The sequence below is a fragment of the Anabrus simplex genome, chromosome 6 (genome assembly GCF_040414725.1).
Source record: "Anabrus simplex isolate iqAnaSimp1 chromosome 6, ASM4041472v1, whole genome shotgun sequence".
Taxonomy (NCBI): domain Eukaryota; kingdom Metazoa; phylum Arthropoda; class Insecta; order Orthoptera; family Tettigoniidae; genus Anabrus; species Anabrus simplex.
Genome location: NC_090270.1, coordinates 30046793 through 30069807, shown reverse-complemented (window position 1 = coordinate 30069807; position 23015 = coordinate 30046793). Strand labels below are relative to the sequence as shown.

At 43.3% G+C, this 23015-nt stretch overlaps 1 protein-coding gene across 1 annotated transcript in view; it reads right to left on the bottom strand.

Moving 5' to 3' along the window:
* LOC136875434 (KH domain-containing, RNA-binding, signal transduction-associated protein 1) overlaps positions 1-23015 on the bottom strand; it is a 1072163-nt gene that overhangs the window by 250393 nt on the left and 798755 nt on the right. The window contains exon 4 of the mRNA XM_067148988.2: positions 12035-12151. Coding sequence (XP_067005089.1) covers positions 12035-12151 — 117 coding nt within the window. The remainder of the gene's footprint in view (positions 1-12034; positions 12152-23015) is intronic.

Sequence of the window (23015 nt, the reverse complement as noted above, 5' to 3'; positions counted from 1 at the left end):
GTCAACGGAGGCATTTCCAGCAGACAGACGACTTTACGAGGGGTATGGTGATCGGGCTAAGAAGGGCAGGTTGGTCGCTTCGTCAAATCGCAGCCGATACCCATAGGGATGTGTCCACGGTGCAGCGCCTGTGGCGAAGATGGTTGGCGCAGGGACATGTGGCACGTGCGAGGGGTCCAGGCGCAGCCCGAGTGACGTCAGCACGCGAGGATCGGCGCATCCGCCGCCAAGCGGTGGCAGCCCCGCACGCCACGTCAACCGCCATTCTTCAGCATGTGCAAGACACCCTGGCTGTTCCAATATCGACCAGAACAATTTCCCGTCGATTGGTTGAAGGAGGCCTGCACTCCCGGCGTCCGCTCAGAAGACTACCATTGACTCCACAGCATAGACGTGCACGCCGGCATGGTGCCGGGCTAGAGCGACTTGGATGAGGGAATGGCGGAACGGCGTGTTCTCCGATGAGTCACGCTTCTGTTCTGTCAGTGATAGTCACCGCAGACGAGTGTGGCGTCGGCGTGGAGAAAGGTCAAATCCGGCAGTAACTGTGGAGCGCCCTACCGCTAGACAACGCGGCATCATGGTTTGGGGCGCTATTGCGTATGATTCCACGTCACCTCTAGTGCGTATTCAAGGCACGTTAAATGTCCACCGCTACGTGCAGCATGTGCTGCGGCCGGTGGCACTCCCGTACATTCAGGGGCTGCCCAATGCTCTGTTTCAGCAGGATAATGCCCGCCCACAAAACTGCTCGCATCTCCCAACAGGCTCTACGAGGTGTACAGATGCTTCCGTGGCCAGCGTACTCTCCGGACCTCTCACCAATCGAACACGTGTGGGATCTCATTGGACGCCGTTTGCAAACTCTGCCCCAGCCTCGTACGGACGACCAACTGTGGCAAATGGTTGACAGATAATGGAGAACCATCCCTCAGGGCACCATCCGCAATCTTATTGACTCTGTACCTTGACGTGTTTCTGCGTGCATCGCCGCTCCCGGTGGTCCTACATCCTACTCAGTCGATGCCGTGCGTATTGTGTAACCTGCATATCGGTTTGAAATAAACATCAATTATTCGTCCGTGCCGACTCTGTTTTTTCCCCAACTTTCATCCCTTTCGAACCACTCCTTCTTGGTGTTGCATTTGCTCTGTCAGTCAGTGTACTTTCTCCCCGGAGAACGGAGGTTAGCGATGAAAACTATAAGAAGGAATTATTTTGTAAAGTAAATGGCAAATAATTAGAAATGGTAAAAGTTAATAACTAAAATATAAAGTATGTGAAAAAGTCGTTTTGAAAGTACCAAGGGATCACGTTTAGTCTCACTTGGAGATGATAGCCAGTTAATGCCTCAAATGCTAACAGAAACACAAGTACGATAATATCCTTTATTTCAGCCTATGACGTAAATTCCATCTTCCCGCACACAAAACAGTATAGGAAATGCCACTTTAACAGTACTGTAATTACTTCCCGCATTCTTTTATTAAAAACTAGCTGATGTACCCGTGCTTCGCTACGGAATTCTAAATTTTTGTACAGAATTCTAGGTTAGGTAGTGTACACGTTGTGAGCAAGATTGTATTAAGTTGCATAGCTCTTAACGTTGCCCTAGAAGCACGACGGGCAAGTCACCAACGTATTTTCTCATATCAAGAATGGGTTAGAGAATTTTCATTGTAATGGTAGGCCACCTTGCCTACCGTCGGTCACAATCAGGTTGGGGAGTTTTCATTATAATGGCAGACACTCACTCTCCGCCTGCCTTTATAGATTCTCAGAAAGACTCTTTTAGTGGTTTTCCCAACTGAAATGAACATGGGTCATTACAATGACGTCGGTAGGAATGGTGCGATTAAAAGCAATGCCTTCATATGAAATACTCGATCAAATGAAAAACCACACATTTTTTCACTTTTAACGAACAGTACTATGCTGCCGAACTAACAGTCCAAAGCTACAGAGCTGGAATGACCAAGACGCAGACATCGGTGATCCATGAACAATCCTCATCATACTTTCTTCGGCGTGGGGGGGGGGGTGTTCAAATAGTGGATAGTCCTAGGGAAAAAACTATGCCCGTTTACTTATCGGCTTCCTGGGAGTACCCGATGAGTCGGAAAATCTCAATTCACTACACTCCCGGGGGAAAGAACTGTCTGACGTGGAGGAAAAGTTGCCTCCAAGCCAGAGAAGAAACCACATTTTGGCTGCTAATTTGGAATAAAATTAATGTAGATTTAATGAAAGTGAAGAGGAAGAAGCTTTTCCTAAGAAACGGCTCTTTTCAAGGTTGAATTTTGAGTTATTTAGTGAATTCTGGTACTATAATTTGGAATAGGGCTAAATTGTAATTCCGGACCAGTTCATACTACTACTACTACTACTACTACTACTACTACTACTACTACTACTACTACTACTACTACTACTACTAACTGAGCCTCTGACTCAAGTGCACACACTGCTCATTCAAAACAGCGCGTCAGAGTAGCTATCGAATAGCTGGCATACTATGATGAACCAGTGTGTTACGTACCAGCAGTATCAGAAAATGTATGAACCAGAGGATTGGCATGCTAAAGAAGAAAGTTATCTAATTCCTCAGCTATTTCCCGCCAATATTCAGTTGGACTGTTATACTCGGTACGCAGCAGTAATCCCATCTATCGGTTGAATGACAGCATAAGAGACAAAGAACATTACAACAAACAACGGTCAGTGTAATGTTATTGTTGATCAATGTTACGCGCTTTCGATATTGTAGGCCGCCACATTATTAATTGTCTTATGGTTCTGAAATACCACTCTTATCATAGTCGGTACGGTAAAACTGAATAAAACATAAATGATCGGAAATTATATTCTCTATAACTTTTGTTATGTAGTACTGTTCCATAGGACCAAGAACATAGGTATTTAAAAATTAAATTTTAAGTACCTTTCCCTAAACTACCATTTCACCCAGGGTGAATAACATTGTTTATAGCTTAAACTGTAGTTTCTTATTCCCCGACTCTATATACCGATTTTCATTAAATTCTGTTTACCCACTTTGTCGGGGCTCGGCGTTGATATGGACTTAGCAAAAAAAAAAAAAAAATCCAAATTCATAAATATCTCTGTTATCATAGCCGGTACGGCAAAAATTCATAAGACGTAAATGATCAGAAATTTAAGTTATGTAGTATTTATCGATAGGTAGGTAAGGTAAGGGTTGTTCTGCCCGAAGGCAGGTCCGAACCTCCGCAGAGGTGTTCCTGAGCCGGAGTTTACGTGCGATAGGGTGGCGAGTTCCTTTCCGCTCCTCCATTCCCTTATCCCCCACCAATAGCGCGTGGCAACCCATCCAACTCCTGACCATGCCCAATGTTGCTTAACTTCGGAGATCTCACGGGATCCGGTGTTTCAACACGGCTACGGCCGTTGGCTTATCGATATGACTACTAATAATATAAATATTTGAGAATTGAATTTTAGACCTTCCCCTAAACTACCATTTCACTTAGGGTGAATAAAATAATTTATAGTCTAGATTGTAGCGGCTCACCCCCCGACTCTACATGCCGATTTTTATTAAATTCTTTCCAGCCGTTTTCTCGTGATGCGTGTATAGACAGACAGACAGACAGACAGACAGACAGACAGACAGACAGACAGACAGACAGACAGACAGACAGACAGACAGACAGACAGACAGACAGACAGACAGACAGACAGACAAAAATTACGGAAAGTAAAAACTGCATTTTCTTGTTACTGTGGACATGATCGATACAGAAATACCATTCTTTTCAAATTCTGAGTAATGTACAGACAAAACTCTTATTTTATATATATATAGATAGTCTCTTATTGGTTGAACTCCGCTTGACAGTAATGTAAACACGGATGGTCAGAGAGATCATGAATCAAGGAACAACACACCGAGCTCGATAGCTGTAGTCGCATAAGTGCGGCCAGTATCCAGTATTCGGGAGATAGTGGGTTCGAACCCCACTGTCGGCAGCCCTGAAGATGGTTTTCCGTGGTTTTCCATTTTCACACCAGGCAAATGCTGAGGCTGTACCTTAATTAAGGCCACGGCCGTTTCTTTCCCAGACCTATCCCTTTCCTATCCCATCGTCGCCACAAGACCTATCCGTGTCGGTGCGACGTAAAGCCAATAGCATATATATATATCAAGGAACACCAGACTTAACCTTGTAGAATAGTTTCTCCGCCTGGTGGCAGCAACAGGGCTCCGTACTCATCAAGGTCTATATAATATCTGCGCACCTTTTCTGGATAGATTTACACCCTAGTGCTGAATTGGTCGACCTCGGCAATCTTCGATATTCGTAGTGGCAATCTTTGAAATACGAACTATGAATCGCTTATGCACCGCTGTGCGACATCTGGCGTACACTTTACGTACTAGTACTGTTGTTATTTACACAGCAAAGCCAAACTATAGAATTCATTCTCGGAACAAGATTCGCATCGAGAAATGTTATATAATGTTATATAATGTGTGTGTGACACAGTTGTTGGCTTAAGATAACAAACGTTTAGCAAAATTCATATCGATCGATCATATTATCGATTCAATTCAGATTTCATTTCCATTCAGTTGGCAGTACTACTGGAACCGGAATTGCTCCCTCCTTACTCCTCAAACCCGTACACAAATCTATCGATAAAAAGTGCGCAGATAGTACACAGGTCAGAATACGAATGTTACTTATGGAGCCGCCATTTTGCGACTCAATGTCGCCGATACCTACAGCATTCCCATGCTGCATATAAGGGAGTTTCAGATTTTTTACAAAAATGTATTTAAGAATACACAAGCTGCTAAAATTAGCTTTATTTGCCTCGGACTACATGTAATTAATAGCTTTCCTACATCCTGCGAATTGTGAGGTAATGATCACTTATCTATTTTGCCGTGTATAGGAACTCGGGTTTCATAAATTGTGAACAGTTCCAATGGAATTAAAACCAGACTATATGACAAAATTATCATAATATTTTTGAGCTGGTACACTTAATTTAGGGTACCGTACCTGAGAATATATTTTTACGTCGCACCGACACAGATAGGTCTTATGGCGAAGATAGGATAGGAAAGGCCTACGAGTAGGAAGGAAGCGGACATGGCCTTAATTAAGATACAGCGCAGAATTTGCCTGGTGTGAAAATGGGAAACCACGGAAAACCATCTTCAGGGCTGCCGACAGTGGGGATCTTACCCACTATCACTAACTAACCCGGTGAACTCTGAATGAACAAAGTAATGTAATGATTTTAAAAAAGTGTGGACAGTTAAAATTAAATAATACAATAATAATAATAAATAATAACTAACAGTAAATAATAAATGAGTATACGTGGGTTCGATTCCCTCCTCAGCCATCCTCGAAGTTGTTTTCCGTGGTTTCCCACTTCTCCTCCAGGCAAATACCGGCGTGGTACCTAAATTAAGTCCACGCCCGCTTCCTTCTCTCTTCCTTGTCTATTCCTTCCCATCTTCCCATTCCCTAACACAACCCACCGTTCAGCATAGCAGATGAAGTCGCCTGGGAGAAGCTCTGGTCCTCCACTCCAGCTGTACCCCCCCGACCAAAAGTCTCACGCTCCAGGACACTGCCCTTGAGGCGGTAGAGGTGGGCTCCCTCGCTGAGTCCGAGGGAAAAACCAAGGGTGGAGGGTAAACAGAATAATAATAATGATAATAATAATAATAATAATAATAATAATAATAATAATAATAATAATAATAATAATGCTATTTTCCTTACGTCCCACTAACTACTTTTACTGTCTTCGGAGACGCCGAGGTGCCGGAATTTAGTCCCGCAGGAGTTCTTTTACGTGCCAGTAAATCTACCGACACGAGGCTGTCGTATTTGAGCACCTTCAAATACCACCGGACTGAGCCAGGATCGAACCTGCCAAGTTGGGGTTAGAAGGCCAGCGCCTTAACCATCTGAGCCACTCAGCCCGGCAATAATAATAATAATAATAATAATAATAATAATAATAATAATAGGCTAATAATAATAATAATTGAATAAGTTATGCAAATTTTACATTACCATTATCAATAAAACCGTGTCTAAATGTTAAACATTCTGAGAAGTCATTGATTTTCATGAATTTACAAAATTATTAAAATTACTGTCCGCCTCTGTGGTGTAGTGGTTAGTGTGTTTAGCTGCCACCCTCGTGAGCCCGAGGTTCGATTCCCGGCCCTGCCACGAAATTTGAGGGCTGGAACCTGGTCCACTCAGCCTCGGGAGATCAACTGAGTAGAGGGGTATTCAATTCTCACCTCAGCCATACTCGAAGTGGTTTTCCGTGGTTTCCCACTTCTCTTACAGGTAAATACCAGGTCACGGTCGCTTCCTTCCCGCTTGTTTGTCTATCCGTTCCAATCTTACCATCCACCACAAGGCCCCCCTTTTTCAGCATAGCAGATGGGTCCGCCTGGGCGAAGTTCTGGTCCTCTATCCCAGTTGTATCCCCGGACCCAAAGTCTCGCGCTTCAGAACACTGCCCTTGTGTCGTTAGAGTCCGTGGAAAAATATAATGTTGGACGGTAAACGGATTACGAAAGAAAAGGTATTAAAATAAATTACCATCGTAATAAATAGAGAAACACAACTTTATATACAAGCATTGGAGGCAGCCCTCCTGACACACTAGACAATTTTCGGGGAATTAGGAAAAGTTATTGTCCACCTCTGTGGTATAGTGGTTAATGATGGTATTTCATGTTAGCAGCTTCTTTCCATCTGCTCACTTTACTTCGAATTGACATTCCTCAAAACGAAGCTGCAGGAAAAGATTATAATCGGCATATGGTCAAAAAAATATTTTGATAGACAAGTATTTTACCAAAGCAAATAGAATAAACTTGGTGATTATTACTTCAGTTTTCTCTAGCAAAATTTATACTAACCTCATTCAGCTGTGGCTATCCTATTGCCTGCCATTTATGACGCCGGCAGTACTGCACTCATTTTCCCCTCCCATTCTTATCTTTTGGGAATGTAAACAATCTAGTCCCTTTAGATGAGTGACTTATACAATCTGGAGCGACACAATAACCCATTATAACATTAATCTCATTGAAAGGGCTAACACGCAGACGACAGCAAGTAGAGACTATTCGTCCCAAAATGGCCGCTGCAGCAAAGCATTCTGGGGCGTAACCAGACCTGTGTATATAGACCTTGATACACATCTACACAAAAAAGTGGTGTCTCTACATTCCCAACTCAAGTAATCTACCATCACAATATTGAGTAGGTAAGGTAAGGGTTATTCTGCCCGAAGGCAGGTCCAAACCTCCGCAGAGGTGTTCCTGAGCAGGAGTTTACGTGCGGTAGGGTGGCCAGTTCCTTTCCGCTCCTCCATCCCCCTTCCCCCGACCAACAGCGCGTGGCAACCCATCCAACTCCTGACCACGCCCAATGTTGCTTAACTTCGGAGATCTCACGGGATCCGGTGTTTCAACACGGCTACGGCCGTTGGCACAATATTGAGTAATATATAGATTAATCCATATCCAAAAATGTAACTTTCAGGGGAGAAAAGAACATTAGGGGTAGGGCGGACATTGTTTCGGAGTGAAAGATTGCGGGCTGCTATCATAGTCATTTTCTATGGTGCTTGGTAACATTCATATCTCAGTCTATAGCTTTCTCTGTACAGTGGCAAAAATACCGCACGTTAAGATGGAAAAATTGCCAAATGTCTTCTTGTTTTTCTCACTATGCGGTGGTTATTCTTCTACCATTTTTCCTACACATGTGAGGTCACGGGTGCTATGGCGCACATGTGGATTTGACCCTGTTTTACGGCCGGATGCCCTTCCTGAAGCCAACCTTATATGGAAGGATGTAATCACTATTGCGTGTTTCTGTGGTGCGCTATGCGATGGTTATCTCCTTGTAGTGTTTCTCTGGACATCCTAAGAAACAAGGAAAATTGTTCATTTCTTTATTTTGTATGTATGTATGTATGTATGTATGTATGTATGTATGTATGTATGTATGTATGTATGTATGTATGTATGTATGTATGTATGTATGTCGAGTGCTCAGCCCGTAGGCTGGTTTGGATATCATCAGCTCGACCATCAGGCGTCACTTAGGAGGTGTACTGTTGAAATGAGGAGTGAGGTAGTTCCCCACTGAGCCAGAAGTTTCCACTACATATCAGCCGACCAAGCCCACCGAAATGCCCGCACTAACCGACTCTATGAGCAACATGTTCATACCTTTCATAAAAGGGACTGGCTGCAGAAGGAATGACATTACTAGTTTTAAAAAAACTCAGTCTCTTTCATATTGTTAAAGCCAGGGATAACACTGAGACAGGTGAATGAAAGTAACGAATTTGTTCTAGCCCATACCAGAAGACATAGTGCAATCTAGGTCTCGCCAACAAAGGCAATTATTCTTTTGTATATGCAAATGAAAAACAAAGTATTTGATAAACAATAAAGTGCCTTGCGAAGAACAGTATTGCATGAACAAATGAGAAAATATTACATTCGAGTACGCAGTTATCTTTCACACCAGTTGTTGTTGTCGTTGTTGACCAACCTTTGTCCGGTTTCTCTACGGAGTTAGGAATGATATGACATGAATTTTCCTAGCGTGTTCTTACAACTGGATGCCCTTCCTGACGTCAACCTCATCAGAGGAGTTAATGTGTATGTAATAGCAGGAAGGGAGAGGGTGAAACCCGGTGTTTGTTTTAAATTCTGCTGTGAGTAAGAGAACTTCTAGAGGCGGTAAGGTGTGTCCTAAAGAAAGGATTTCTCCTCTACACTACGTAGGTATCATTTCACGTCATTGTTCTATGTTTTTTCAGCCACGATTTATCAATGGAAGCGCTTCCTAAATAATAATTAGTGGAAGGTTGAAAAAATTAGGAACCGTGGGCCCTCAGAGCGACATTGTTATTTTCAATCTGCTGCCCGTGCCGCTTTCGGACACTCACACGGAATAACCGCATTCGTCAGGTTTTTCCCGAGGGCCCCCCGGCTCCCTGTAGCAAGTACCTCTCTCATTCGTATATATACTTAGTCCCTACAGGTGAAATTCACTTATGAGAGATAAGAGCATATTTATTATAGCATCATTTGCTCCCATGAGGTTCAAATTATCAACACACCGAGAGGTTTATGAAAAATGTTCACACCAAATACGCTTGCAAAATTATATTCATCGGTGATCTGCTGTGTCGAGAAGGACTATAACATTTTCATTCCTGAGTTTATAGAGTTCCTTCACAACAACTTCTTCATGGAAAGTAAAGAAATGCTAACCATTCTACTACGGAGCCGGGCATCCTTTTTAACTGATTTTAATACCGGACGAACACTGTTAGGTTTCCTATGTTGGTAGAACCGTACGGCGTTACGTGCCGAGTGTCCGAGGACAAGTTCGGTTCGCCGGTTTCAGATCTACGACCATGCGTATGGTTGTGGGATGATGGCGACAATGAGGTAGGGAGAGGGTGAAACCCGGTGTCGGTACGAAGGCTACTCCTGTCTAATGTCTAATAATCCTGCTCAAAGTTTAACGTCGCCTTCCGACGGACGAATTACCATCAACAGCCTGATACCATATTTCATCACTCCATATGAATGATCAGCTCCATGACTAAATGGTTAGAATGCTGGCACGAACGGTCCCGGGTTCGATTCCCGATAGGGTCAAGGATTTAAATCTTAATTCGTCTGGCTCGGGGGCTGGGTGTTTGTGATATCCTCAACATAGAAAATTATATTAGGTAGGGCCCCATTCTCACAGATCGTCTATCAGGAAAAGACCTGCACCAGAAATCTCTGGAGGTCGTACGTTATTATTATTAATAATAATGACTCGTTGGCTGAATGATCAGCGTACTGGCCTTCGGTTCGATTCCCGCCCGGGTCGGGGATTTTAACCTTCATTGGTTAATTCCAATGGCCCTGGGACTGGGTGTTTGTGCTGTCCCCAACATCCCTGCAACTCACACACGACACATAACACTATCCTCCACCACAATAACAAGCAGTTACCTACACATGGCAGATGCCGCCCACCCTCATCGGAGGGTCTGCCTTACATGGGCTGCACTAGGCTAGTAATAGCCACACGAAATTAATTAATAATATTATTATTAATTCATATATGAATACTGCAGAGAGGTTGGGAATTAAAACCAGGTTTTCGGCACGCAATCTAGTGATTAGAAATTGTATACCACCCTGCCGGCCAACATTATGATGGTGAAACTCTTCTCGACCAACGGGACTCAAACCGGCTCACCACGGTCTCAGAGCACATCGACTTGATACCAGGCGGGCTGGTTCTCACACCAATAACAAAGAAATAAAATTTAAAGAACGAAATACAGTAAAATGTAAAATGAGAAACAGAGAGCCCGCCTCTGTGCTGTAGTGGTTAGCGTGATTAGCTGCCACCCCCGGAGGCCCGGGTTCGATTCCCGGCTCTGCCACGGAATTTGAAAAGTGGTACGAGGGCTGGAACGGGCTCCACTCAGCCTTCGGAGGTCAACTGAGTAGAGGTGGGTTCAATTCCCACCTCAGCCATCCTCGAAGTGGTTTTCCGTAGTTTCCCACTTCTCCTCCAGGCAAATGCCGGGTTGGTACCGAACTTAAGGCCACGGCCGCTTCCTTCCCACTTTATTGTCTATCCATTCCAATCTTCCCGTCCCTCCACAAGGCCTCTGTTCAGCATAGCAAGTAAGGCCGCCTGGGAGAGGTACTAGTCATTCTCCCCAGTTGTATCCCCGACCCAGAGTCCGAAGCTCCAGAACACTGCCCTTGAGGCGTTAGAGGTGGAATCTCTCACTGAGTCCGAGGGAAAAACCGACCCTGGAAGGTAAACAGATTAAGAAGAAGAGAAACAGAGGATGGAGGAAAACTAGAGAAAATAAAATAAATAATGGATAAAAATGAAGGGAAAGAAAGAGAGGAATGAAGATAATTCTGAAAAGAGAATAGCAAAACGAAAGAATAATTGAAAGAAAGGGAAAGGAAGTTTGAAAACTGAGACAGAGAAAAACGAGAAAATGAAGAGAAAGAGTGGACATAGCGAAGAAGAGGGAAAAGAAAATAAAGATGTAGAGATAATGATAGAAGGTAAAAATAAAATAAGAGAGAGGGAAGATGGCGGATAAAGAAAGACGAATACAGAAAGGAAAATGGTACAAGGGCTGGAACGGGGTCCACTCAGCCTCGGGAGGTCAACTGAGTGGAGGTGGGTTCGATTCCCACCTCAGCCATCCTGGAGGTGGTTTTCCGTGGTTTCCCACTTCACCTCCAGGCAAATGCCGGGATAGTATGTAACTTAAGGCCACGGCCACTTTCTTCCCTCTTCCTTGACTATCCCTTCCCCTTCCAATCTTCCCATCCCCGACAAGGCCCCCGTTCAGCATAGCAGCTGAGGCCGCCTGGGCGAGGTAATGGTCCTCCTTCCCAGTTGTATCCCTCGACCCTGAGTCTGAAGCCCCAGGACACTGCCCTTGAGGAGGTAGAGGTGAGATCCTTCGCTGAGTCCAAGGGAAAAACCGACACTGGACGGTAAACAGATAAAGAAGAAGAAGATACAGAAAGGGAAATAGGGAGAGAATAAGGTAGAAGGGAATGAAATACGAAAAGTGAGTAAAGCGAAGGAGAACCGCAGAGAAAGACAGATAGAGAAATAAAATATATAGTACACTGTTGCGAAGTAAGAGTTAAGAATGGCGGAAAAAGAGTAGAAATAATAAACATAGCAAAAGAGGAAAATGAGGTATAAATACAGCGAACGAAATAGATAGATAGATAGATAGATAGATAGATAGATAGATAGATAGATAGATAGATAGATAGATACGGCTTGTGTTTTCTTACGAGTTCACACCTTGTGACAGTAAGCAACGGGACTCAAACTGTGCTAGTCTCTGTCTGGGAAATACATGTACTGGTCGGTACTCATACAACGGCCACTCCTCAATATCATTATTGATCAAAGGATGCACTCACCTTGTTCTTGTCTCTCATTGAGCCGCGCCCTAGGACAGCCATCTTCGTCATCGTGTCTTCTTGTAATCTCTTCAGAGAATTGCCTTTGGGACCCAGAAGTTTGCCGACGAAATTAAACTGGAAGAAAAGAAATAACCTTTATTAAAAATAACGCTATGCACACTCAATGTCAATAGATAAAAAGTGAACAAGTAGAAACTCTTGTTCACCTGCAGTGCTTTGTTTGTTTAAGTGGTCACGGGTTCCCTCAGCTTTTACTAAAAATCTATAAGTGTGTAACTACGTTCCTTTAAATGTTATCTTTTAAAAAAGTGTTGTCTTTAGGTGACAAACCTAACAGCCAGCTACAAATACATCGGAATCGAAAGAAAGGATAATTAATAATTACACTTGCAATACCTTGGACATTTATGTTTTCTTATATACACCATATAAGTGATATGAGTAAAGAAGTGGAATCAGCGATAAGGCTTTTTGCGGATGATGGTTTACTGTATATAGTAAAAAATAAGTTATAAGACTGTGAGTGACTACAAAACGACCTCGATAATCCTTTCATGACAAACGGGACGAAAAGTCAGGTTGTGAGTTTCACTGGTAGGGAAAGTCCTCTCAGTTTTAATTACTGTGTCAATGGGGTGAACGTTCCTTAAGTAAGTACCTAGGTGTTAATATAAGGAAAGATCTTCATTGGGGAAATCAAATAAAAGGATTGTGAGGCAATATAGGGTACAGATCTCTTCGCATGGTTATAAGGAGGGCATTTAGGGGTTTTAGAAAGGATTTAATGGAGAGCGCATATAACTCTCGGATAAGACCACAATGGTTCCAGTTAGAGTTGGGGAGATTCATAATGAACGAATCATTGCACTGAACGATTGAATGATGATTCAGTGAACGAAATGAATCGATTCGTTTCTGAATCGAAAACTGAATCGAGATATGGCAGCCGCAACTCGTTCCTCGTTCCTTCTGATTCATATCGCCAAATCGGGTATCCACCATTTTTGAATCAATGAAAGCTTGTGAAAAACGACTGAGTTATTTTTTATTTAACCTGAACTAAAAGTCCAGAAGCTGCCTGGCCGAGGCGGTAAAGGCGTGCTCGGTACGCCCGGAAGGATGTGGGTTCGAATCCCCGTCAGGAAGTCGTAAAATTTAAGAAACGAGATTTCCACTTCCGGAGGTGCACACGGCCCTGAGGTTCACTCAGCCTACACCAAAAATGAGTACCAGGTTAATTCCTGGGGGCAAAGGCGGCCGGGCGTAGAGCTAACCACTCTACCCCATCAAGTGCCGAGGACACGAATAGTGGAAGCCTTTACCTTGCACCACTCCAAGGGCCTTCATGGCCTCTACGAAGATGACTTTGCTTTGCTTTGAACTAAAAGTCCGGTTCACAAGTCAAATAGGCTACTCCTATCCTAACCTTACAGGATTTTTTAAAGTCACACACTTACCGGAACTGTAATATAGACTCAACTTTCAGCTCGTTGCGAAATGTTAGCTTAACTTTACTTCAAGGTTCACGTTTCCGTTCTCGTTCTCGTGAACTACGGTGAACTAACATGTGGAACAGGGCCACAAAAATGTTCATATCTGCTATAAATTTCAAATTCCATTGTCGTATAGTTTCGAATGGTAGCTATTTAAGTTTGGAAAGGATTAGTCGGACAGTTGTGTAGCATTTTTCGACGATAACCTCTAAAAAAAGGATATTACTCTTGTTAAAATGCTAACAGTTCCCTTGAACATTTCACTTCTTGGAACTTGTAAACTTGTAAAGCAGTAGCAGTTATGAAGAACGTAACGGAATGATTCAACTGCTTTCGGCTCTCTGTCGCGTGATAATCGAATGAACGAATCGAATGAACGAATCAAATGAACGAGTCACTTATGAAACAGATTCCCCATCTCCAGTTCCAATGCATGCTTTTTCACTCAGGATTGATCAACGGAAGCGCTACCTAAATAATAATTGCTGGAAGGTTAAAAAATTAGGAACCGTAGCACTCATAGCCACATTGTTATTTTCAATTTGCCGTCCGTGCCGCTTTCGGACACTCACACTGTGTCAGGATTGTCCCAATGGCCCCCGGTTCCCTGTCGGAAATACTACTACTACTACTACTACTACTACTACTACTAAAATGTTTTCATTCCTCGCCTGAAAGGGGAGGCAAGCCTCTTACTTAGGGCCGGTTCAACCATCTGCTGGTAAACTAGATGGCAGCTACGCGGGAGAAAAGCTACCTGGAGTGTAAATCAGCTGGTACTTTCGCTTGCGTGCAACCACCTCCGCGTAAGCGCGAGGTAGCTACCCGGACCTAGACACCGATATGCGGGGTTGGCTAGACTGATTTTCATCGATCTCTCGCTTTCGACTGAGCTGCTATCTATCGTTGAACGTATAAAGCTCATTTCGATTGTCTTATTTTCCTATATTTGCATCTGCTGATTATCACCAACAAGTGTATTAAAAAAAAAGGTAGGGGGAGACTGTACGGGGTAGAGTTATTTATGTCAAGCTTTCGTGAGGTTAATCTATGAGGTTCAAAATAAATACCTAATCGGACTTGAAATCTCGGGATTTTAATATTTTCTTACGCCAGTTATAAGCTGTCATGTACGGCAGCGTTTCGGAAAGTATTCTCCTAGTAGAGTGGTTAAAGCGCTCCCTCCGAAATGCAAGGTACGCAGATTCTCTTTTTCTTTTTTTTTTTTTTTTTTTTTTTTTGCTAGGGGCTTTTACGTCGCACCGACACAGATAGGTCTTATGGCGACGATCTTTTTAATTTAAGAACACGGCCGCTTGCTTCTAACTCCTAGGCCTTTCCTATCCCATCGTCGCCATTATGACCTATCTGTATCGGTGCAACGTAAAGCCACTAGCAAAAAAGAAGTACGATCATAATTTTATTGCTGAATTTAAAAGCGTTCCTTTAAAATACCGGTAAATTCAAGAAAGGTAAAGCTAAGTATTCTACCACGGTGCTGTATTTTCTTTTTCAAGTGATTTTAACACCGGGCTTACTAGGTTTTCAGGTGATCACATAGCTTTTAGTGCCGCGAGTTCGCCTGATGCAGGTCTTTCTGCTTGACTGTGACAACAAACCCAACACACTAACCCTCATAACTCCCTGGAAATCCCCAAACCCAACCCCAACCCACCCCCACCAAGACATCCAAATAACGCCCAATGAGCCCTCGTCGAACTACTCCTCCCCATCAGTCAGCAATTTTAAGGAAAACAATTGTACTAATATATTTTTTAATATGTTTCAGAAACAGTATACGCCATAAATAACCTGTAAGGATCACTTCTATCCAGGAAACCCCAATACCTTGAGTTAAAAACCATGTAAATACTGTAAATATTGTAAATATTGTAAATAGTAAGTAAATAGTAGGTAACCAGCTCTAAATATTGTAAAATGCCACGAAACAAAAGCCTTATAAATATTGTAAATAATGGCTAACAACTGTAACTATTACAAACCATGTTTACCATCAAATCTGTAAAAATTAACTATCATAAACTATGTTTACCATCAAATCTGTTAAAATTGTAAATCAGTTAAAATTGTAAATATCCTAATAACCCCCAATAAAGTAAAAATATCCCGGGGGGAAATGGAAATATTTTGAAATATGAAGTGTAAAAACTCTAAATTGTAACAATGCAAAATCAACGGTTAAACTGTCAGAAGATCACCATTAACTCTGTAAAAAACAATGTAAAAATTCGAAATCATATTGTAACCCTGTCAAATCAAATTGTAAAAACATATGTCATCCAAAAGCACAACTGTAGAAACCGAAAATCCAATAAAGCACTTAGCCAAGAGGTCAGACCCCCCACCAAGCTCCTTCACCGAAACCAACCGCCAGCCCCCCTCTTACAACTCCATCAATCCACCAAACCCGCTGAGTCTCCTGGCCAGAGGGAAGGTGTCACCTTCTAGTTGGCCCGCCCCTCCCCTTCGGGGAGGGGAATGAAACCCTTTCCTAGATCCTAGGTCTTTCTGCTTGACAACCATGGGTGACCTGCGCGTATGGATGTGGGATGATGATGAGGAGGAGGAGGACGAGGCGGAGAACGAGGAGAGAAAGGGTAAAATCATAGCTTACTCTTCTCCTTTCAAATGATATCAATGGGTCTGCTCAAGGCTTAACGTTCTAATTGTACAGACGAATAATCAAAAGCCTTATATTCCCTCACTCCGTACGAAAGCTGCGGAGAGGTTTGGAAATGGTATAGTATTAGACTCGACACTTTCGTGGAAAAACCATATCAATCCGCCTCTGTGGTGTAGTGGTTAGCGTGATTAGCTGCCACCACCGGGGCACGGGTTTGATTCCCGACTATGTCATGAAATTTAAAAAGTGATACGAGGGCTAGAACGGGGTCCACTCAGCCTCGGGAGGTCAACTGAGTAGAGGGGGTTCAATTCCCACCTCAGCCATCCTGGAAGTGGTTTTCCGTGGTTCCCCAATTCACCTCCATGCAAATGTCGGGATGGTACCTAAGTTGAGGCCACGGCCGCTTCCTTCCCTCTTCCTTGTCTATCCCTTCCGATCTTCCCATCCCCCACAAGACCCCTGTTCAGCATAGCAGGTGAGGCGGCGTAGGCGAGGTAATGATCCTCTTCCCCAGTTGTATCCCCCGACCCAATGTCTCACCCTCCAGTACACTGCCCCTGAGGCGGTAGAGGTGGCAACGTGAGTCCGAGGGAAAAACCAACCATGGAGGGCAAACATATTAAGAAAGAAATATTATGTAATCAGCAAAATTACCCTTTTGATAGGAATAATGTACAGATTAAGATACAGTAATTTCTCTCACCAACAACTGAAGTGTATAGGCAAGAATACACCCACATCTAACATACATAAGCTTAATTTGGGGAATATGTAGCAAAATATTATGTTAATAATTTGAAAAAAAAGGAGACATCGTAATCACGTATGGATGCCCCTTCCTCAAACCGTCACATATATTCCGCCATTCCATAAGAAAATTGTATTTTCATCATCAGTCATTATTAGGGCCAGGATTTAAAAAATGCATATGTGCATATGCAAATGCATATTTTGGACGTTAGTGCATATACAGACATATTTTTTCTGTTATGTGTGATCGATTACCTAAGATTTCTGAACGAAATGAAAAATCTAATGAACTCTGTTGTACATCCCTCGGCAACATAAGAAGCTTTCCCTGATCAAGGAAGAAGCTTTCAATATGTCAATACAAGCAGATAGACGGATAATGACGCTTTTCACAGTAGCTTTTTCCTTCTTTCTGACATTCCTCTTTCCTTCTCCTTACAGTAGCCTCCTGAGGTTTGCTTAAACAAGTGCGTTCACCTGTTAACTTGCTCTTCGTCTTCTGCAGTGTTTCACCAGATTAAACTGAAAAAGTGCCTAAATATTTTGCCAGAAGAATGTTCCGTGCGTCAGTCCCAGTGTTCAAGCATTACCCGCTTACATCAGACGACGTAGAACGATCATGTTCAGCGTATAAATTAATTCTGGCCGGCAAGTTATTGACTCCCTGAAAACTTTGAAAAACTGTTGAAACTTACTGACATGCATCATTTTGCAAGGAATTAAACATGTTTATCAATTTAACACCGAGTTAAACTTAAATAATGCGTCCGGTAAGTGTATTTTGTTTTATTTTAGTGCATATTTTCATGCATATTTTCGGAGTGTTTAGTGCATATGAATCCGGGCCCTAGTCATTATGTATAAGCTAGACAGGAAGTTAACCCACTCTTCTGTTAACTTCTCCCATTTTAGTGAAATGCACAGATATGAAAGTAGAGAAACATTAAGGATATATCCCTTTCACCCCAATTCAGTAAAATATGGATTGGAAGGCATAGAATTGTCAATGTTTAGGGAATATATTTTACTGCCTCCGGTTATAAAGAAGTTTAAATCGGTTACATGTTTTTAAAAAAATCTGAAGGAAACCCATACTAGCACAGAAGTACAGCAAACGCTTACCATCCCATTAATAGCTTCCATATCTTCCCCACATTTACCAATCACCCTTTCGTATCCTTCAGTTCCATTTCCCAATTCTCGCATTGAAATCGCCCATTAGCACTATTCTATCCTTGTTGTTGACCCTGACTACGATGTCACTCAATGCATCATAAAGCTTGTCAACTTCATCCTCATCTGCACCCTCACATGGTGAATACACGGACACAATTCTTGTCCTAATTCCTTCAACTGACAAATCTACCCACATCATTCGCTCATTTACGTGCCTAACAGAAACTATGTTGCGTGCAATGGTATTCCTGATAAAGAGCCCTACCCCAGACTCTGCCCTTCCCTTTCTAACACCCGTCAAGTACACTTTATAATCTCCTATCTCTTCCTCATTATCTCCCATCACTCGAATATCACTTACTCCTAGCACATCCAGATGCATCATCTTTGCTGACTCAGCCAGTTCTACCTTCTTTCTTCCATAAGCCCCATTAAAATTGATAGCTTCCCATCGAATTCCAGTTCGTTCGCAAAGTTGTTTCCAAGGAGTCCCTCGCCAGTCAAATGGAAGTGGGTCTCCGTTACTCTCATAGGTCGAGGCTTGCTTAAAATGTTCTGAGCTCGGTAAATTAATGAAGCAGGATGCTACCCTACTTACACATAGTCGAAGTGAGGTTCTCTCCTCTAACGGGTTAGGAACCAACGGTGGATTGTATAGTCCTAGCCGCCCAAGCACAAGGAAGACCATGACTCAGAATATGTCCGGGATGCCCACTCCCACTCCATAGCAACTGGTATCCCGACTCTCAGGACAACTTACTTGGCCACTCAGCCGTTGCCCATAGTTCACGAACTAGGACGTGACTACAGTAACCCACACCATGAACCAGTAGGTCTTTATTTTCATTATTATTATTATTATTACCATTATTATTATTATCTTCCTATTTCGTTTCACCCTCTTTCGGGTACGTAGAATTAATAATTTATCCCCTGTGTGCTGTTCTTTTCATAGTGCCCAATATTTCTTTCTTCTTTCTGATCTTCGTTTCCCTCGTCTTCCGAGATAAGAGATTTGGCTTTTTAATGCAGATTTGTCTCTAAATCTTGATGTTTCGTCTGTAGTTACTACACTAGCTGTTCGATCGAATAGCGAATTTTATGTAATCTTTTATCCTACTAGGTCTTTTTCAGTTTCTTTAAACCAGTTGGGTTTTGTTTTGTGGTTGCAGAAGAAATCAAACATTTGTTTGGTTAATCTGTTTTAGAGTTCATTCTGAAAAAATGACCGTAAAAATTTATCCTTCTTTTTCGCATAGTATTTATGAGTGTTTCAAATTTCTTTTAGAGTGTTTCATTCTTGATGAATATTATCGTGAAATTATCCAGATCTTTCTTAAAATTTTCCTTTTTTAGCTCGAGTACCTCCATTTGGCCTTTTAAATTCATGTTTAGTGTTTCTGCTGTGTATAGCGCTTCTGGTTTAGTCACTGTTTTATAATGCTTAATTTTGTCCGGCTCCATGGCTAACTGGTTAGCGTGCTGGACTTTGGTCACAAGGGTCCCGGGTTCGATTCCCGACAGGGTCGGGAATTTTAACCATCATTGGTTAATTTCCCTGGTACGGGGGCTGTGTGTATGTGTTGTCTTCATCATCATTTCATCCTCATCACGACGCGCAGGTCGCCTACGGGAGCCAAATTAAAAGACCTGCACTTGGCGAGCCGAACCCGTTCGCGGATCTCCCGGCACTAAAAGCCATACGCCATTTCATTTTTCAATGCTTAATTTTGAACCCCCATAAAAGGGATTTCTTGTTGTGTGTATCTTTTGTTAGAATATATTATTAAGTTAAATACACATCGAGCAACACTAAAACATTCTTAATTCAATAACTCGGAATTGATCCCATCTCAGGTACCACTAAGTGTACGCGTAGATTTTATTTGTTATTTTTAATACGCTTGAAACCACAACGAAGAATCCAGTTTACTTTACACATTGCGTAGCTCGACGTTGCTGTATATCAGTAAAAGGTCTTACCTATAATAAAGTTCTCTTAATCTACTGCACAACGCACTCTGCCTTCCCACCGAGACGTGAACTCGAACATAAATTAACTCGTAAAACATATATACTTTAATCTGCAGCTCTGATTAAGGAAATATTCCCAGTCGTTGCAAAATGAAGTAATCCCCCCTTACGTTTGTTACTTCTCTTTATGAAGACTAACATGTGCGCCTGCGCCAGCATTCAAATTACTGACAGCATGGCTGAGGTTACCCCAATTCTCTTATTACAGCTGTGCCTTCCCGTTCTTTTACATATAACAGGAAGACTGGGGAGAAAAACAAAGGGTAAATGTAGGAAGCGTGACCACAAGTATCCGTGGTCGGGATTAAAATGAACCAGAACTGGCAGACAACACAAGAACGCAACACTCTTTACGAGTGGAGTTCTTTGCGCGTTCCAGATTGTCACTAACCAGGGCTAACCAGGGAAGCCAAATTAAATTGAGTACATCTTGCAAGATGACTCTTAAAAGAATACAGTAAATGGTTTCTTTATCTCGTCTCTCAGGATCCTTTTATAGAACCCTCCACAAAGGAACTTAGTTTGATAAAATAAACAACTAGCATTATAGAATTTAGAATTTACTCTACGTCGCACAGACGCAGGTCTTATGGTCACGATGGGATAGGAAGTGGCCGTGGCCTTAATTAAGATACAGCCCCAGCATTTGCCTCGTGTGAGAACGGAAAACCATCTTCAGGGCTGCCGACAGTGGGATTCGAACCCACTCCTGGATGCTAGCTCACAGCTGCGCGCTCCTAACCGCATGGCCAAATCGACTGGTATTAATAATTAATTAACTAGAGGACTGGTGTTGCTCCACATCATTCGTTATAAATAGGTCAGAAAACCCGTCATGATATGGCTGTCATAGTCATATTGTTTGCCTGCCCTTTTTAGTTGTTTGACGAACATTTAATTAGAAGCACGTTATGATATGCCGCATTTCGTAGTCGGACTTCATCCATTCTAACGTCATCATGCCGGCTGTTTGTTAAAAAACTATCCATATATTCGCTTTTTTATCCTGCAGTTCTTGATGTAAAGCCTGGTATTGTGTCGTAGAAGGCAATGACAGTTCTTCTATATAGAACGGTTGACTTGTGAGCTCATAGGTTAGCTTCCAATGAGCGCTTCTTGCCAGGAAGAGAACTTTTTAAGATATACTGACTGACAGAGCAAATGCAACACCAAGACGGAGTGGTTCGAAAGGGACGAAAGTTGGGGAAAAAACAGAGACGGCACGGACGAATAATTGATGTTTATTTCAAACCGATATGCAGGTTACACAATGCGCACGGCATCGACTCAGTAGGATGTAGGACCACCGCGAGTGGCGATGCACGCAGAAACAAGTCGAGGTACAGAGTCAATAAGAGTGCGGATGGTGTCCTGACGGATGGTTCTCCATTCTCTGTCAACCATTTGCCACAGTTGGTCGTCCGTACGAGGCTGGGGCAGAGTTTGCAAACGGCGTCCAATGAGATCCCACACGTGTTCGATTGGTGAGAGATCCGGAGAGTACGCTGGCCACGGAAGCATCTGTACACCTCGTAGAGCCTGTTGAGAGATGCGAGCAGTGTGTGGGCGGGCATTATCCTGCTGAAACAGAGCATTGGGCAGCTTCTGAAGGTACGGGAGTGCCACCGGCCGCAGCACATGCTGCACGTAGCGGTGGGCATTTAACGTGCCTTGAATACGCACTAGAGGTGACGTGGAATCATACGCAATAGCGCCCCAAACCATGATGCCGCGTTGTATAGCGGTAGGGCGCTCCACAGTTACTGCCGGATTTGACCTTTCTCCACGCCGACGCCACACTCGTCTGCGGTAACTATCACTGACAGAACAGAAGCGTGACTCATCGGAGAACACGACGTTCCGTCATTCCCTCATCCAAGTCGCTCTAGCCCGGCACCATGCCAGGCGTGCACGTCTATGCTGTGGAGTCAATGGTAGTCTTCTGAGCGGACGCCGGGAGTGCAGGCCTCCTTCAACCAATCGACGGGAAATTGTTCTGGTCGATATTGGAACAGCCAGGGTGTCTTGCACATGCTGAAGAATGGCGGTTGACGTGGCGTGCGGGGCTGCCACCGCTTGGCGGCGGATGCGCCGATCGTCGCGTGCTGACGTCACTCGGGCTGCGCCTGGACCCCTCGCACGTGCCACATGTCCCTGCGCCAACCATCTTCGCCACAGGCGCTGCACCGTGGACACATCCCTATGGGTATCGGCTGCGATTTGACGAAGCGACCAACCTGCCCTTCTCAGCCCGATCACCATACCTCTCGTAAAGTCGTCTGTCTGCTGGAAATGCCTCCGTTGACGGCGGCCTGGCATTCTTAGCTATACACGTGTCCTGTGGCACACGACAACACGTTCTACAATGACTGTCGGCTGAGAAATCACGGTACGAAGTGGGCCATTCGCCAACGCCGTGTCCCATTTATCGTTCGCTACGTGCGCAGCACAGCGGCGCATTTCACATCATGAGCATACCTCAGTGACGTCAATCTACCCTGCAATTGGCATAAAGTTCTGACCACTCCTTCTTGGTGTTGCATTTGCTCTGTCAGTCAGTGTACGTAGACTTTTTTCACTTACCACCATCTACGTTATCAGGAGCACTCTGCCATCTGTTGAATATATTTGGAAGCTGGAGAAGGTTAGAGAATCAAAGAGTATCTAGCAGGGAATAGTATTCTTCCGTAATCAGAGAAGTGTATACTCTCTGCCTTGACAGGTAGTAATCAAACATGGCTGCATGCAATGTTATTACTAAGAAACCTGCTGAATACACAATATATTGCGGGTTAGGGTAATTCTTCGCCAGCAATTACTGGAGTGATCATTTAATGATTTGATTTTATGACTAAACAAAGTTGGCTGAACTTAGAGA